Below are 15855 nucleotides of genomic sequence, written 5' to 3'. Positions count from 1 at the left end.
GCGCTATCTAAACCTAACCAGCTAAGAAAGAGGGACCGTCTTCTCTGATCCAACTAAAATGTACCAAGTGTTCTGCACTGGGGTTTGGGGTCAAAGCTCCCACTCTCAAGGAAACGACTTTTCTGACTTGCTCTCTCTTCCGTATGCCCGAGCTCCCAAGACTCTCAGGGAGGAGGGGTGTCTGGGCCACGGCACAACAAAGGAACTTCTGAATCCGCAGGCCACATTGCCACTCTAATGCCACCTCTCAAGGCCACAACTCTAACAATGCTATGAAGACGCCGAGGTTTAATACTTACATGTTCTCAACGTTTTTTTGGGGTATTTTCGGGTGGCGCCACGTGGCTTGTGGGATCTTAGTTCCCCAACCAGCGATCAAACCTGTGCCCTCAGCAGTGGAAGCTCAGAGTCCTAACCACTGGACCACCAGGGAACTCCCAATACTTACATATTCTAATGCTGAATTCTTAGACGTTAGTTCTTTAAACTCCTTCATAAACATTTCCTTGACTTTTTCCATTTCATCAACTAGTTTCTCCTTTTCTTCTTCTTTCCATCTATCGAATAACTTCAGAAATTCTTCCTCTTTTGTTTTCTGCATTTCATATTCCTGAAATTGATTTAATACATGGCTTTAAAAGCTCTGGTATGAAGCAAGTATGCAGAAATTTAAATAAATGGACATAGCTTCACCTCAAATGGGTTAGCTAGACTTGCAAATTTCAGTTAGGCTTCTTCTGTTTGTTTTGTTTTGGTTGCAAAAACACTGCATATAATGGCAGGTCTGTGCGCAATGATTTTTCTAAACCAAAGGCAGCACATAGCATCCTTTTGTCCTTACATTCCTTAAAGCACAAACACAGAGGCCCAAAGTCTCAAAAGTTCTATGATCTGTGAACTTGTAGAGTAGGCATGCAATCATATGTAAAATGTAAACATACTTTAAAAGTCTATTGAGAAGAACCTTTCTTGATACCATACCAATTTGGGTAGAGTAGCCCCATCTCACCCTTAATAAACACAAATGCATTTTTATATAAGCTAAATTCAAGGTCTGGTCCGATCAGCCTTTGATTTCTGGATGACCTTCTGTTGTGCTTTTTTTTTTTCACCTAATTGGGGACCTGAACTACACTACAAATAAACACCTAACAAACATACAGAACACTGCACCCAACAACAGCAGAATATACGTTATTGTTAAATGCACATGGAAGATTCATCAGGATAGACTATATGTTAGGCCTTAAAATGATTTTCAATTTTAAAAGGTTGATATCATGCAAAGTATCTCCTCCAACCACAACAGAATGAGGCCAGAAATCACTAACAAAAGGAAAACTGGAAAATTCACAAATGTATGAAAATTAAACAATATACTCATAAACAGCCAATGGGTCAAAGAAAAACTCACTAGGGAAATTCAAAAATACTTTAGGATGAATGAAAATTAAAGCACAACATACCAAAAAAGGGAAGCAGACAAATCAGTGCTCAGAGGGAAATTTATAACTGTAAGCACCTACATTAAAAAAGGAAGCTCTCAAGTGACAAAAAAAGGTCATTACATAACGATAAAGAGGTCAATTCATCAAGAAACTATAACAATTGTAAATATATATGCATGAAGCATTGGCGCACCTAAAATATATAAAGCAAATACCAACAGAATGAGAAGGAGAAATAAACAACAATACAATAATAGTAGGGGGATTTTAATACCCCACTCTCAACAATGGGTCATCCAGACAGAAAATCAATAAGGAAACACAGGAGTTGAACAACACTATAGACAAAATGGACCTAAAAGAGATACGCAGAACATCCTATCCAATAACAGCAGAATACACATCCATCTCAAGTACATACAGAGTATTCTCCAGGATAGATCATATATTAGGTCATAAAACAAGTATTAACAAATTCAGGAAGACTGACTTTATATCAAGTATTTTTTCTGACCACAATGTTATAAAACTAGAAAACAGTAACAGAAGGAAAAATTGAAATTCACAAATAACTGGAAATTAAACAACACACTCCTGAACGACTAATGGATCAAAGGGAAAAATCAAAAGGGGAATCAAAAACATCTTGAGACAAATAAAATGGAAACACAACATACTGAAACTTATGGGATGCATTAAAAGCAGCTCTAAAAGGAAAGTTTATAGCTATAAACGCCTACATGAAGAAAAAAGAAAGATCTCAAATAAGCAACCTAACATTGTACCTCAAAGAACCAGAAAAAAAAGAACAAACTAAGTCCCAAGTTAGCAGAAGGAAGGAAATGATAAAGGTTAGAGCAGAAATAAATGAAATACAGGATAAGAAGACAATAGAAAAGATTAAAAAAACTAACAGTTGATTTTTTGAAAAGATAAACAAAATTGACAAACCTTTAGCTAGACTAACAAAGAAAGAGGACTCAAATAAATAAAATTATAAATGAAAGAGGAGACATTACAACTGATACTACAGAATTACAAAGGATCATGATAGCCTACTATGAACAATTACATGCCAACAAATTGGACAATCTAGAAGAAATAAATTCCTAGAGACATACAACCTACCAAGATTGAATCATGAAGAAAGAGAAAATCTGAACACATGAATAACGAGTAAGGAGATTGAATCAGTAATCAAAACACTCCCAAAAAAGAAAAGCGCAGGACCAGACGGTTTCACTAGTGAATTCTACCAAACATTTAAAAGGAATTAACCCCAATCCTTCCCAACATATAACTGTTTCTGAATTTAGCATACCTTAGAGAATCTGACTGCATGGGCATGCTGTGCAGCCTCCAGCTGAGACCTGGTGAGCTCCAGCTGCCCCTTCAACATGTCGATCTCATTCTGGAGCTTGTCAGTCTGTGCCCTTGTCTTATACTCTGCTGCAACAGAAATACCTCGTTAAAATACCATCTCTCAGAAAACCTATCTGAAAGCTTTCGGGGTACATCCTATTGATAAGACAAAGACAAAGGAAACTGCTTTTACTTGGGATATTACTTTTTTCATGCCGCATGAGCCAACTTTTACTCTCTACTGTTCAATATTTATTTTCAGTCCTTCATATTATTGAGCGCTGAATTATTTTTAGCAGATTCTTTCAGCCACTAGATTGAGGTTGGATTATCCTACGTAGATAGGGTGAGAGCCCATTCAGGGAGCAAAAATGGTGACAAGGAATAATCCTGGGCTCTTCTTCAAGATGCCTGTCTCAGTCGGAGAAGGGAAGCAATAGGTACCACAGTATTGAAATCTCTATGGTCACCGTCCTTCTGGCTCCCACCGAACTCTCCTGAGAGCCTCATCAGTGCTAAGGTAAGCAGAGGCTGGCATTCAAAATGCACACTTGGGCCATAACCCATCCATGGGGCAAAAACGAACTACTGAGAAGTTGTTAAAGGGAGCAACAAGTGAAGGGAAGAATACTTATGTACATGTACTTACATGCAGATGTACACATGACTGAATGGATATACATGTGTCTGTGAGTGTAGACATGAAAGGTATGGAAACCAAGGTAGAAAGTCAGAATCTCAAAGATGACCTGAAGAAATAATACTCATTTCAGAGTCTGAAATACTCTCTGAAACGAGTATGAGATAGAATAAGATACTGAAACAGAAGAGAAAGAAGGTCAGTTTCACACTGAAGAATGGTAGGTTAATTAAAATACTTAATCTTCCCAATTTCTCCAATACATTGCTAAATTGTTATCAGTGGTCCACAGCTTATAAGTGGAATTTTATGCTGTTCATATTGTTTATACAAAGTTTAGCTGTTTCCTAAATAAATCTATTTGTCTGAAATAGGCAGGAATGGAAACAAACTGGCCCAAAAGGGAGGGGAAAGCAGGCACTGAGTAACAAGCTAGAAGTACACACGTCTAGATACCGAGAACATTTAAGATTGTAACGAGAATTTCTGTGGGTTACTGTGGCAATCAGCAGAATGCTTTGATCTGCTCATGGAGAAACAGACCTTGCATTCTTTGCTCCTGAGAACATTTAAATTAGTAGGAAACCGGGTTCCATGGTAAGCCTCCCACCTCCTGCTTCTTCAATTTCCCCCTCTATACACCGGTTAATTCACGTCGGCACCCAAACACATCTTAGTATCTCCCACCCCAAACAAGACAAAAATTTTCCCTTTGTCTCATATTTCCCTCCAGGCACTGCCTCCTGTCCCAGCTTTCCTTCCCAGCAAACGTTACTGACATAAATGTCTGTAATGGACATGACCACTTCCTTGCCTGATTCCCAGCTCACTCCAATCCAGCTTTCATCCCCAATAATTCACTGAAGCCATGTCAAGGTCACCAACAGTCACTGTGACAATAATGGTCAATTCTAGGTCTTCCTCTTACTCCGTGCCTCAAGATCATTTGGTGTAACTGTCTCCTTCTTGAAACACTCATGCACCTTGATTTCCATGACAACATACTTCCCAGCTTCCCTCCTGCCTCCATCACTGTGATTTCTCACTCTCCTCAGCTGTTCCTCCTGAGCTCCTAGTGTGGGGCTGGCCCTAGCCGTCCTCTCTTCTCTAAGTGATCTTATCCAGCCCAGTTCTGCTAACGACTCCCAGGTTTTATCTCCAGCCTGGGCCTTCACTTTGACCTCCAGACCTCCAGCATCTCCAGTTGCATGGCAACTGTACGTGTGACTTAATTGTACCCGCGGCCAACACAAATTCTCCATTCTCCTTCCTCCCTCAATCTGCTCCACTCCTGGTCTGTCCCTCAGTAAACATGACAGCCATTCACCCAAAGGTATAGGACAAAAGCCCAGGATCATCTTTGCTTCATCTCTTGATCTCACGTTGAGTCACATCTCTGTGGCCTCTGCTCTGCGTCCAGAATAAATCTTCTCCATCTCCACTTCTCCCACCTTCCCTGGTACCGCCCTGGTCCAGCTGCCACCTTCTCTCACCTGGGCTACTCATGCAGCCTCCTCACCCTCCCAGCTGCCTCCACCTCTGCCTCTACAGTCTGTTCCCCAACTGCAGCTAGAGGGGTCATTTTAAGGTACAAATTAGATCATCTCCCCGCAACTTAAAATCCTCCATTGGCTTCCCTTACGCTTATTAAATCACCCACATGCCCACCCAGGGCGTTCAAGGCCCTATGTGACCTAGTCCCTTCCTAACCCACCACTACCTTGCTTACCCTGCTCCACCAACCTTCTATCTGTTCCCCAAACACGCCGTGTCCTGCCTCTTCCTCACACACCCTCACAATGCGAGTTCCCCTTGCCTGGGATATACATTGCCCAGATTTCCCGCAGGCTGGGACCCCAGCATCATTCTGGTTTCTGATCAAATAGCGCCTCCTTAATGAGGAGTCACTAGGAGTCACTCTCCATCCCATTCTCCTACTTTATGTCCTTCATTGCACTTGCCACCATTGGAAAAGAATCACTCATTCATTTGTTTAAATGTGAATCCTCCATCCCTCCCATTAGGGTGTAAGAGAGCCAGACAGGGTCTGTCTTGCTTATGGCTGTATCCCCGACCCCTAAGGCGGTGCATGGCACATAGCAGGGGATCAATATTTACTAAATGAGTGAACAAGGACTATGACACTTTCTTTTAAAAGGATTGAGAGATGCTTTGGATCATGTCTCACTGAAAAAAGAAAAAGGTACCAGAAAGAAAACAGATCTTTGAAGTAGCGCTCACGACTTACCAAGATGAGAATCTTCAGGGTGGCGGCGCTGAATATGACTTTGTAGAAAAGCTTGGTTCATAAAGGCCTTGTCACAAAAACGGCACTGAAAAGGAGAGAGCAACAAATCCAAGTGTCTGTAACAAGTGCCCTTCCACCTAATTTGAATTAAAATTTGGGTACCTGAAGCACTATCTCTTGCGGGCTTTCCCCCAAAAGTTCCCACCCTGGCAAGTGATACTGAAAGCATAACTAAAAAGACATACAAAACCAGGGTGTTCTTCCCAAACTGAACACAGGACAGTGAAAGCCATCTCTTGACAGTTAAAGTAGCCCATCTTGGTGGTTTCTGGAACCCCTGATGCTGCCCCCGTTAAGACTGGTGGTTCACAGCCCGCCAGCATCAACTTGTTCAGGACACTCCAGTCATACCAGCCTCTTCCTGTCCCTCAAGCAAGCCAGCTTCAGACCCTTTGCATTGGCTGGTCCCCTGCCCGAATCTTCCCCAGACCTTCCCATGACTGGCTCCTTCTCGACATTCAAGATGTCATTTATGGAGCATCTTCCACGCTGGGGCTGAGCTGCGTGTCCTCAGCAAATCATCCTGGATGAGCCTCCTGACAGGCACTGTCCCATCACACTGTCTTGTTTTCTTCATTGTAGATCTCACCAGTTAATATTTTCAGGTTTATTTACTTCACTTGCTTATTGTCTCCTGCCTAATCCCTCTAGGTTCTAGAATGTCAGCTTCCTGAGAGCATGAACTCTTTTCTCTCTTATTCATAGCTTTATCCCCAGAGACCAGCATTAAAAAATCACTGAGCACATGCTTAGAAATATTTGGCCTCCTAAAATGAATTTACTGGGAAAAAAAATCAATCCTACCAATATCTCTATTCTCTACTTTAACACAATTTTTAAGCAAAAAATTCAACTTGTTTCATCTATATCCTCCCCCCTGGATTACTCTGAAGTAAATCCTGGATACTGTATATTTCATTTGTCACTATTTCAGAATCTATCTCCAAAAGGATTTTCTTTTAACACAATCATAATATTATTATCCCAGCTTTTAAAATGTGAAAATTAATTTCTTAATTATCAACAAATATCCAACCATTTGTTTATTTTTTCCCCAATATTTCACACATTGTCTTAGAAAACATTTTTGCAGTTTGTTGTGAATCAGGATCCAAATAAGGTCATATCCTGCAACTGGTTGTTTTGTCTCTTAATTCTGTTTTTGTCTATAGGCTGAGCCTCCAAGCTCCTTTTCCTTATAATTCTTTTGTTGAAGAAACTGAACATTTGTCCTGCACAGTTACTCTCAGTCTGGATTTTGCTGTTTCATCTCTATTGTGCTATTTACATGTTCTCCTATCCAGCTTTTGCCTTACTCTTAATCAGTATAATTGCATCAGAAAACTTTAGGTTCTAATTTCCCAGAAAATTAACATTATGGCATATTTCTCAGCATTACATTTCAGAGGATCTTTACAGCATCTTTTACGACTTCTCTGCTCATGAGAACTGTTCTGGTTTCCTCACAACAGTTTAGGGACTGGCTCGGGTGTAAGTGTGGCTCTTGGGCTACACACAGCACTGGAGAAAGGAAAGGAAGAGGAAACATGGAAGTGTAACTTTTAATTTCTCAAAATAGAAAATATGTATTTTAACTATTGCAATAATACAGAAGACTCATGAGCTCAGGGTAAGAAGGGGCTCATACTCCAAAAAGAAAAGACTGACATTTTGACTACATCAACATGAAAAACTTCTATGACAAAAATACCAAAACAAAGTTAATAGACTTCTGGTTCCTGGATCTGCATGTAAGGAGCTTGAAAATCGCCACTCCATCCTAACAACAAGGAAAAAGCTGAACAGACTGAAAAATTCACAACTCTTCTTGGATCTGTAAAGGAGGGGAGGACACAGGGCAAACCACTGCCCCTGAGTGTGCTTTTCAACATTGCACTTTAAGTGCTCGCTAATGTAATAAGGCAAGAAAAATATTAAAAGATATACAGATGGGAAGGAAGACACAGAACTGTCTTTGTTTGCAGATGACATGATCGTCTATGTAAAAAATCCAAAAGAATTGACAAAAACTCCTGGAACTAATAACCAGGTATAGCAAAGTTGCAGGATACGAGGTTAATATACAAAAGTCAACTGCTTTCCTATATACCAGTAATGAACAAGTGGAATCTGAAATTAAAAACGTAATAACATTTACATTAGCACCCCCCAAAATGAAATACTTAGGTCTGTTGATAATGGGGGAAACTATGCATGTGTAGCGGCAGGAGATATATGGAAACTTTTTGTACCTTCCCCTCAATGAACCTAAAATTGCTCTAAAAGAAAAAACTTAAGTTCACACAAAAACCTGCAAGTGAATGTTTATAGCAGCATTATTCATAATAGACAGATACGGGTTCCAGGCAAGATATCCTACAAAAGTAAAAGGTTAACAGACTCTGATTCATGTACACCATGGAATACTAGTCAGTTTTTTAAAAATGAATGGATTAGTGATACCTGAAACAACTGGTCTATCAGGCCCCAAATCCAAAACTATCTGATCTACCATCACTGGGATTAAAACATACTTTATAATAGATCTTACAGTAATTAGAAACTTAATAAAAGTCAGATCATTCTTTACAATGAAAAATAGCAGGAGGTTCAGAAATCCTACTTATTGCACAAAGATTCTGCCTTAGAAATAATAAAGTTCCCTTTCAGGGTAAGAAGGTGGGAAGGAATTCTACGTCACCTAGAATCAAATTTCTCCATTAATAAGATAATTATAAAACTTTAAAAAATGCTTTAAAAACTTTATCCTATAACCCTTTGCATTTTCTTAAAAAAATAGTTTTAAATATATGATAAATATGTTTGATATACAGATGAATGATATAAACTTCTATTTCAAAGGAGTTCCCTTAAAGCATCTTTAGGACAGAAAGTGACATAATTAATTAAGAAAAATTAGGTACTATCAACTATTCATAGAAAGGAATCTGATACTCTTTCCATGACAACCCCAGGGATATAATATGTCAAATTATGTTCAGTGTACTTGGTTTCAGAATGTTGACTACATGTAGGTTGTATGCTATGTAAAACATGTAAATGTCCTAATACCACTTCTATCCAAAATCATTAAAAATTTAAAAATACTTAGTGTAATGGAATTAACACAAGAACTCAGGATTCCTTTACCTAAATGAGTAGGATGGAGGTTTTTGATTCCTCCAGAGGTTTTTTAAGACCTCTCAAAGACAACGATGGAGAATAGGAGATAAAGATTTTCACTACGCCCACTAAGAGCTAGGCCCTGTTACATCACTATCTTTTTAAATTTCCATGGCAACCACTTTATCCATGAAGAAATCAAAGCTCAGGAAAGTTAAGTTGCAGCCTTATTGGTTGCACAGTTTGACCCATGTCTCTCTGACAGCAAAATGCATGCTTTTTCTACTCCCCAACACTCATCTCCAACTCCAAGGGGCTCAATAATTGGAACAAGGGACAGAAATTCACTGACAGATTCCAAAATCTGTGTTGCTGAAGGGTGGGGAGGAATCTGAGTCTTTCAGCTGTGAAAATGAAAGGTCTTCTTAGAGTCTAAGTCCTATTATAATCCACTGGAATTTTCTAATTTTTAAAGTTTTAAAAATAATTTGATAGCCAGATCACTGGTACACACTGGCCTTTACACATGGCCATCAAACTTCCCTGGCTGTTGGAGGTTTCTATTTAAATAAAAATTCACACTGCAGACTAAAGTCAAATAACTATTTAAACAAAATCAATTGACTTCCCATAAATTTTACTATAGGCCAAATATCCCTAGCTTATGAATCTGTAACAAAGATTATAACACCGTGGAACCCCTGCTAGCTTACATGCCAACTATTCTTAGCAGCAGTCTTTGACTACCCCTCCCTGAAACTGATTCTCACAGCACCTCAGCACTGTGACCTCTGGCCTTCTGGTCTGAGGATTCATAAAGAGATAGGTCACAGGTAGCCACAGCTCACTACAGGGAAGCCACTGCAGAAATCAACATCCACTTGTTGGATGCTATTTACTGAGCTTTCCTCATGCTATACATGCATTATCTCACGGGATTCTAAGAGCAACCCTACTACTAGTATTCTCATTTTCCAGATGAAGAAACTGAGGTTTAGAAGTTAAAAGACTTGCACAGAGGAATAGGTGGAATTCAAACCCAGGTAGTCTAACTCCGGAGTTGTCACCCTAAAGGCTCTCACTGCTCAAGAACTCCATAAAGAGACAACGGCAAGTCACTTAATAGAGGGCAGAGTATACGTGTACTACACTAAGTAGGAAAAGGTGGTGTGGTCATTCCTACCTCTTCTTGGCCACACCTGGGCACACCATACAGCTACCACCGCCATTCAGAGAGTCTGAGTGGCCAAGAGTTGGCAGGTGTCACTCATTTGATAAAAGTGAACCATTACTTTTTTATCCTCATATTATCATTCACATTTGAAAATCTTTACTTACAAACAGCTATTTTTATGATAACCAAAAGAACGAAAAAAAGTTTATAAACATAAAATTTTTATGTTACAGGTTTCAATGTTTCACTGAATAATACCAAAGCCAGGTAAACTTTTTTTTAATGTTTTAAACAGAACCTATTCTATCCATTTTACGATAAATACATTTAAAGAGCCATCTCAGCACTATTTATAAATATTTAGTTTTTAAATAGCATTTATGAAACAAGTAGGCAATTAGCGACATCAGGTATCATTGGATGACTATACTTAAAGGTTGTATACCCAAGGCTAAACATTAAGACTTTCTAACAGCATTCTTTCCCAACTGTTCACCTAGTTTAAGTACACTTTTCTCAAGGCTCCTGTTGGGTCAGTCCTAAGCACTATTAACCTCACTGTTTTCTGAGCCCTACACCCAGTTCTCCACACTCACTCCTGCTTTGGCTCCACCATTACCTAAATCCACTGAGGCCTTTTAAGTCCTATTTAGCCAAAATGACTGGAATGTAGGGGTGTGAAATCAATCTTGTCAGTCTATTGCTTACTTTGATATCTTCATCAAACATTCTTTGCTTCTTCCACCTAACCAATAAAAAAGATAAATATGCTGATTTCTGTTACACACAAAAATTACAATATTTATCTTGGGTTCAATGTCTAACCCCTAACAGTTGGGAGATTAAGAACAAAAAAGCAAAATTTTTAAAATAGTATTGTTATATTAGCAAGTATTCTCCTTCTTAGGAAATATACACATTGAAATATTTAGGAGTCTGCAACTCAATGCCAAATGCTTCAAAAGTAATAGTATGATATAGAGACAGAGAAAATAAAGCCAATGTGGCAAATGTTAATAAATGGTGTAAGGAAGTTTTTGCACTGATCTTGCAATCTTTCTGTAAATTTAAAAATATTTCAAAATTTAAAAATGAGGAAAAAAATCCACAAATTTAAGCATTCCATATCATTTGGGGCCCGACCTCAACAGCAATTTGTACCTGGTTTATTTTTCATTACACCGATTAGGAGGAAGAAACAGTTTCTTAAACAACCAGCTTTTAGATAATTCAATAAAGCACTGCAGACAACGTTACTTAATTATTAACCCTATGTTAGTCTACACAAGGTAATGAACCATGTTATCTGTTGGCTAAAATTACTCTTTCGCTTAAATATATGCTGTTTCTTCTAATTTAGAGTACAAATCAAAAAAAAAAATAAAAATAAAAGGCAGTGCTATAGGAAAGGACTCTCAATATCCCAGCCAGCAGGAATTGAGGGTTTTATTGGATCATCACAAGGCAGCTTCCCACCTGGTAATAGCTGGCCTTGGCCTCGATCATCAGCTGCTGGGTGGAGATCAACTTTTTCCTGCGTTTACACTCTTCCTTGAGTAACTTGATCTCGCCGGCCTGCTTGGTGAGGAGCTTCTTGCTCTGCTCGCTCTCGGCCAGGCTCAGGCGCAGCCGCTCCTCCAGGTCGTGCAGCTGCGAGGTGAGGAACTCCTGCGAGTGCAGCAGGTACTCGATGGTGAGCTGCGCCAGGCGGATGAGCTTCAGCAGCACCGGGTCCACCCCCGACTGGCAGTGCGGGCACTTCTCGTCCTCCAGCTTGCAGAAGGTGATGTTCATGATGTTCTCCTGCAGCGTGAGCACGTCCACGGCGCCCGCCACCTTGTCCACGTCGATGGCGCTCAGCCGCCGCCAGTCGACGCTCTCCAGCCGCGGGCGGAACTGGAAGAAGGGCAGGTGTCCCGAAGCCGCGCTGGGGGTGCCGCAGGCCATGGCGGCCGCGCCCGCCGCGGCGGCGGCGGCGGCGGAGGCGGGTCTCTCCAGGCTGTTGGCGAGCGGGTAGTAGACATGCTTCTGAAAGGGCTGCGGGAAGGAGAGAGAATGGGGGAGGCGGAGGGGGCTGCGAGTTCTGTGGAGTCCCCGCCGCCCCAGCCCGGCATCGGCAGGCGGGCATCCCCGGCTTGCCGCCTCTTACCATGCTTGGAAGCCAATCCGCCGCCTCTGCCGGCATCGGAGGAGGGGGCAGTCCCGTCTCCCAGGCCCGGACCGCCTCCCGGGCCGCCGCCGCCCCACCCCTCGGAGCGGGAGAAGGCCGGGTCCCGGGCGGCGGCGGCCTAAGGCCTGGGCGTCCGGGCCGTTGTTATGGCAGCGCCCGGGGCGTGGACCTGGAGCAAAGTGCGAGCCGGCCAGCGCGCGGTCAGCGTGCGCCCAGGGCCCTGCGGGACCAAAGAAGAACTCGTCGTGGGCCAGCCGAGGACACACCGGTCCACCTCGAGAGGGCACACTTCCTGAGCCCCGGCTCGCCGGGCACGACCTTGCAAGTCTCTAAGGCGTGGGGAGCCACATCCTAGCTGCCAGCCTCTGATCCTCGCCTTAGGTTTTTGAGATTAGAAAGAACCATTCATCCTCCTCTTTCACGCACAACTCGGAAAACGTGAAGCAACAAATCTATGTAAAATTAAATGGGATGGAGGGGGGCCTAGCTGCAAAAGGGCACGAAGACACTTTGGGGTATAATAAAAAATGTTCTCTATTTTGATTGTCTTATTGATTACCCGGGCATATACATTTTTCAAAACTCACTGAATGGTACACTGAAAATTAACGGTGCATTTTGTACATTATACTTCAATAAAGTTGTTTTAAAAATTAAATTTGTAGTGTAGTTAATTATATTCGATGGAAGGCTTCCTAAATTTCTTACATCCAAGATACTTTTTTAAATGGAGTCTTTCTTCCTCTCTGGGTTGGCCACCTAGATATAACATTCGGATAGAATTTCAACCCAAAGAACTTCCCCAAATATGTAATACCTTACTTGTCTTTCCAAAAGGATACGTTTTTCAAAATGTGAAGATAAAGACAATTATGTGGAGGGGGAACTTTACAGGGCCCTGGTATTTACCTTACAAACTTGTGTGGCAGCTGCATTCTGTTTTCTGGAGAGGCTAAACTATTTCTAGCAGCAACTCGTAGGCCTCAGGCCTCTCATTCTCGAGGTCTTCTGGGAGCTGCCTGTGGTTACCATAGAGATGGATGAACTGAGGAAAAGCCAGCCATTCCTCAGTCCACCGGGGAGTCCCTGCTTGGACCAACCATCAGGAAAATTTTTGTCTCTCCTAACAGCCAAAGAACAGAAGAAAAGAAAATACAGTTCAGAGTAACTGGAAGCAAACTTGTAATGTCAAACATTTCTAGCCCTTTCTAGACACTGAGAACTAGAAATAAGCCCACAGGAAAGCATCCAGAAACTAAGCATACACCTCATAAGACTTCATAGAAGCCGTGCATCCAAATAATTTTGAACGGGATTTTGAAAGAAAAATAGCTATTATCGATTAACTACAGCCAGCATGACAGTCTTAAAGATCTAGTTTCAAAGTCTGATTCTTCCATTTACTTGCTGTCTGACCTACAAGTTACGGCAGCCCTAGGCTTCAGTTTCCCAGTCTGTTAAACAGACGTCAGGATACCGACCTGGCAGGTCTATGTACCCTGGACTCCATCCACTGGGCTGCAGGATCAAGGGGAACAAGGGCCGTAGTCTCTCTTGCTCACCGTTATATCCCCAGCACCTGGCATAGATCAGGCACGGAGAGGCGCGTTAAGAATTTGCCAAAAGTACACGTGGATAAAGAATGACCCGAATGAGGGGATTCCCCTGTGGCTCAGTGGTTAAGAATGCGCCTGCCAATGCAGGGTACACGGGTTCGATCCCTGGTCCGGGAAGATCCCACATGCCGCGGAGCAACTAAGCCCGTGGGCCACAACTACTGAACCTGCGCTCTAGAGCCCGTGAGCCACAACTACTGGGCCCGCATGCTGCAACTACTGAAGCCTGAGTGCCTAGAGCCCGTGCTCTGCAACAAGAGAAGCCACCGCAACAAGAGAAGCCACCGCAATGAGAAGCCCGCGCACCACAAGGAAGACTAGCCCCCGCGGGCCGCCAACTAGAGAAAGCCCAGGGGCAGCAACAAAGACCCAGACAAAAATAAATTAAAAAAAAAAATGATCCGAATGAATTAGGTGCTTAGGAAACGTCAGCTCCTGGCCCCTGTCCCTCATATTTCCTGTGCCCCCGGGCTCTGGGCCCAAACCCTTGAAACTTGGGAGTCTATTCGCGCGCTCCCACTGCAGGGGAGGGGGCGCGCGGGGCCCGAGGCGCCCATCTCCGTTCGCCGCCACCACTCCGGCCCCGAGCGCCGCGCCGTTGGCCACCCTCGCCCCTCGGCTGAATCTAAGTCGCAAGATGGCCGGAACAGGAAAGAAGGGGGCTCGCTTTCCCGTTCCCTCTGCAGGGCCGCCAGCCAGACGCAGCGCCTCCCGCCCCGGGCGCACCATGGGGACGACCCGCCGAACCCACAAAGACAAAGGCCGGGGAACGCGGGCTCCAGTGGGGCCTCGGCGCCGCCCCTTAGAAGGCAAGCAAACGGGGGAGTGGGGGGCTGCGGCAGCCAGGCCAGCGGGGTCTGCAGCGCCTCGGCTCGCAGCGGGAAAAGAGGAAGGAGGGCCCGGCTTCGCGGGCACCCAGAGGCCCCGGCCTCCCCTGGGCGCCTGGCGCACCCCTGACCTCGACTCACCCCAGCTGCGCGCTCCTGGGCGGGCGCCGGGCGCTGCAGGCGGACAGGGGCGAGGCTGGGGACGCAGGCTCCAGGGGCGCTGCTGGCGCGGGCGGGCCCGTGGAGGCCGAGGAGCAGCCGGGCGGGAAGCGGCGGGCCAGCTCCTTCTTCCAGGACGCAGGATGAGGCCTGTCTGTTCTGGGAAAGTTGTGGCGAGGCTAGCCGCCTGGCGCCTCTCCGGGCCCTCCCAGATTCCCGGCCACGGGCGCCTCGGGATCCCCCACCCCCCCTCCCGCCCCCTCCCCTCTGCGATCTCCCTCCGGCCTCTTCTCTCTGCCTCCCGACTCCTCCGGCAGCTGGGCGGGACCGTGCGCGTCTACACCGCCGCGCGAAAATGCGCTCCGCCAATCCCGCTGTTGGTGCAGACACGTGGTGCCTGGGCGCGCTCTGTTGCTGGCGTGGGATGCTAGCCCCGGGAAGACCTTTCAAAGAGAAACCAGATTCACTCCTACCCTGCGGTTAGCCTAACCCCCAGCTAGCTAATTTCCTATAGAGGCAAGGGCTTTTTGTGAATTCCTTCTAAGAAGAGATGCATTTTCATCGCAGAAGTCTGCAGATGCAAGAGACCTTGTAGGGCTATCTCATGCAACCTTGCACTTGAGTGACAGGGAAAACAGGATTAAAGACCATGTGCCGAAGCACACAAGGATTTAAACCCATCCAAATTCCGCGTCTCTTTTGGTTATGCCCATTTTAGGACGAAAGGCGTGGATCTCTGTTGGCAGAAAGTTTGTCGGTGGGGGAGAGGGGACGTCCGGGGTCAAGAGTAAGGTGACTGTTTTTTAACCTAAAATTGGAACACACGGTCTAACAATGGGGCAAAATTCCATATTTTAAAATAATGCATAATCCAGAAAGTATGCACATATTTTAACAACCAGGAGGTTGACCCAGATTGAGAAATTTGAGTGCATCTTTTGCAAAATCTTACTGTCTGTTGTAGCAAAATTGTTCTTCACTTAAAAAGGAGTAACTTCAGAATTTTTGTTGGATGACAACGTGTTACT

The 15855-nt window shown here is 43.7% G+C and overlaps 1 protein-coding gene across 4 annotated transcripts in view; it reads right to left on the bottom strand.

Annotated features, from left to right (window-relative positions):
* Nucleotides 1–15062, bottom strand: part of DZIP1 (DAZ interacting zinc finger protein 1) — a 53154-nt gene extending 38092 nt beyond the window's left edge. Inside the window, exons 1-8 of one of the 4 annotated variants that reach the window (XM_061171208.1) lie at nucleotides 14810–15062; nucleotides 13707–13804; nucleotides 13135–13348; nucleotides 12205–12445; nucleotides 11532–12092; nucleotides 5699–5783; nucleotides 2770–2897; nucleotides 449–610 (exon numbers count right to left, since the gene is read on the bottom strand). In XM_061171208.1, coding sequence (XP_061027191.1) covers nucleotides 449–610; nucleotides 2770–2897; nucleotides 5699–5783; nucleotides 11532–12092; nucleotides 12205–12240 — 972 coding nt within the window. In that variant the 5' untranslated portion in view covers nucleotides 12241–12445; nucleotides 13135–13348; nucleotides 13707–13804; nucleotides 14810–15062. Of the gene's footprint in view, nucleotides 1–448; nucleotides 611–2769; nucleotides 2898–5698; nucleotides 5784–11531; nucleotides 12093–12204; nucleotides 12446–13134; nucleotides 13349–13706; nucleotides 13805–14809 lie in introns of those variants that run through there. The other 3 variants (XM_061171209.1, XM_061171210.1, XM_061171211.1) reach the window with 3 other exon arrangements.
* Nucleotides 15063–15855: the final 793 nt, after the last annotated feature.

This window comes from Eubalaena glacialis, chromosome 16 (assembly GCF_028564815.1).
Source record: "Eubalaena glacialis isolate mEubGla1 chromosome 16, mEubGla1.1.hap2.+ XY, whole genome shotgun sequence".
NCBI classification, from domain to species: domain Eukaryota; kingdom Metazoa; phylum Chordata; class Mammalia; order Artiodactyla; family Balaenidae; genus Eubalaena; species Eubalaena glacialis.
The sequence above is the reverse complement of the archived record's forward strand: the minus strand, read 5'-3'. Positions and strand labels throughout refer to the sequence as shown.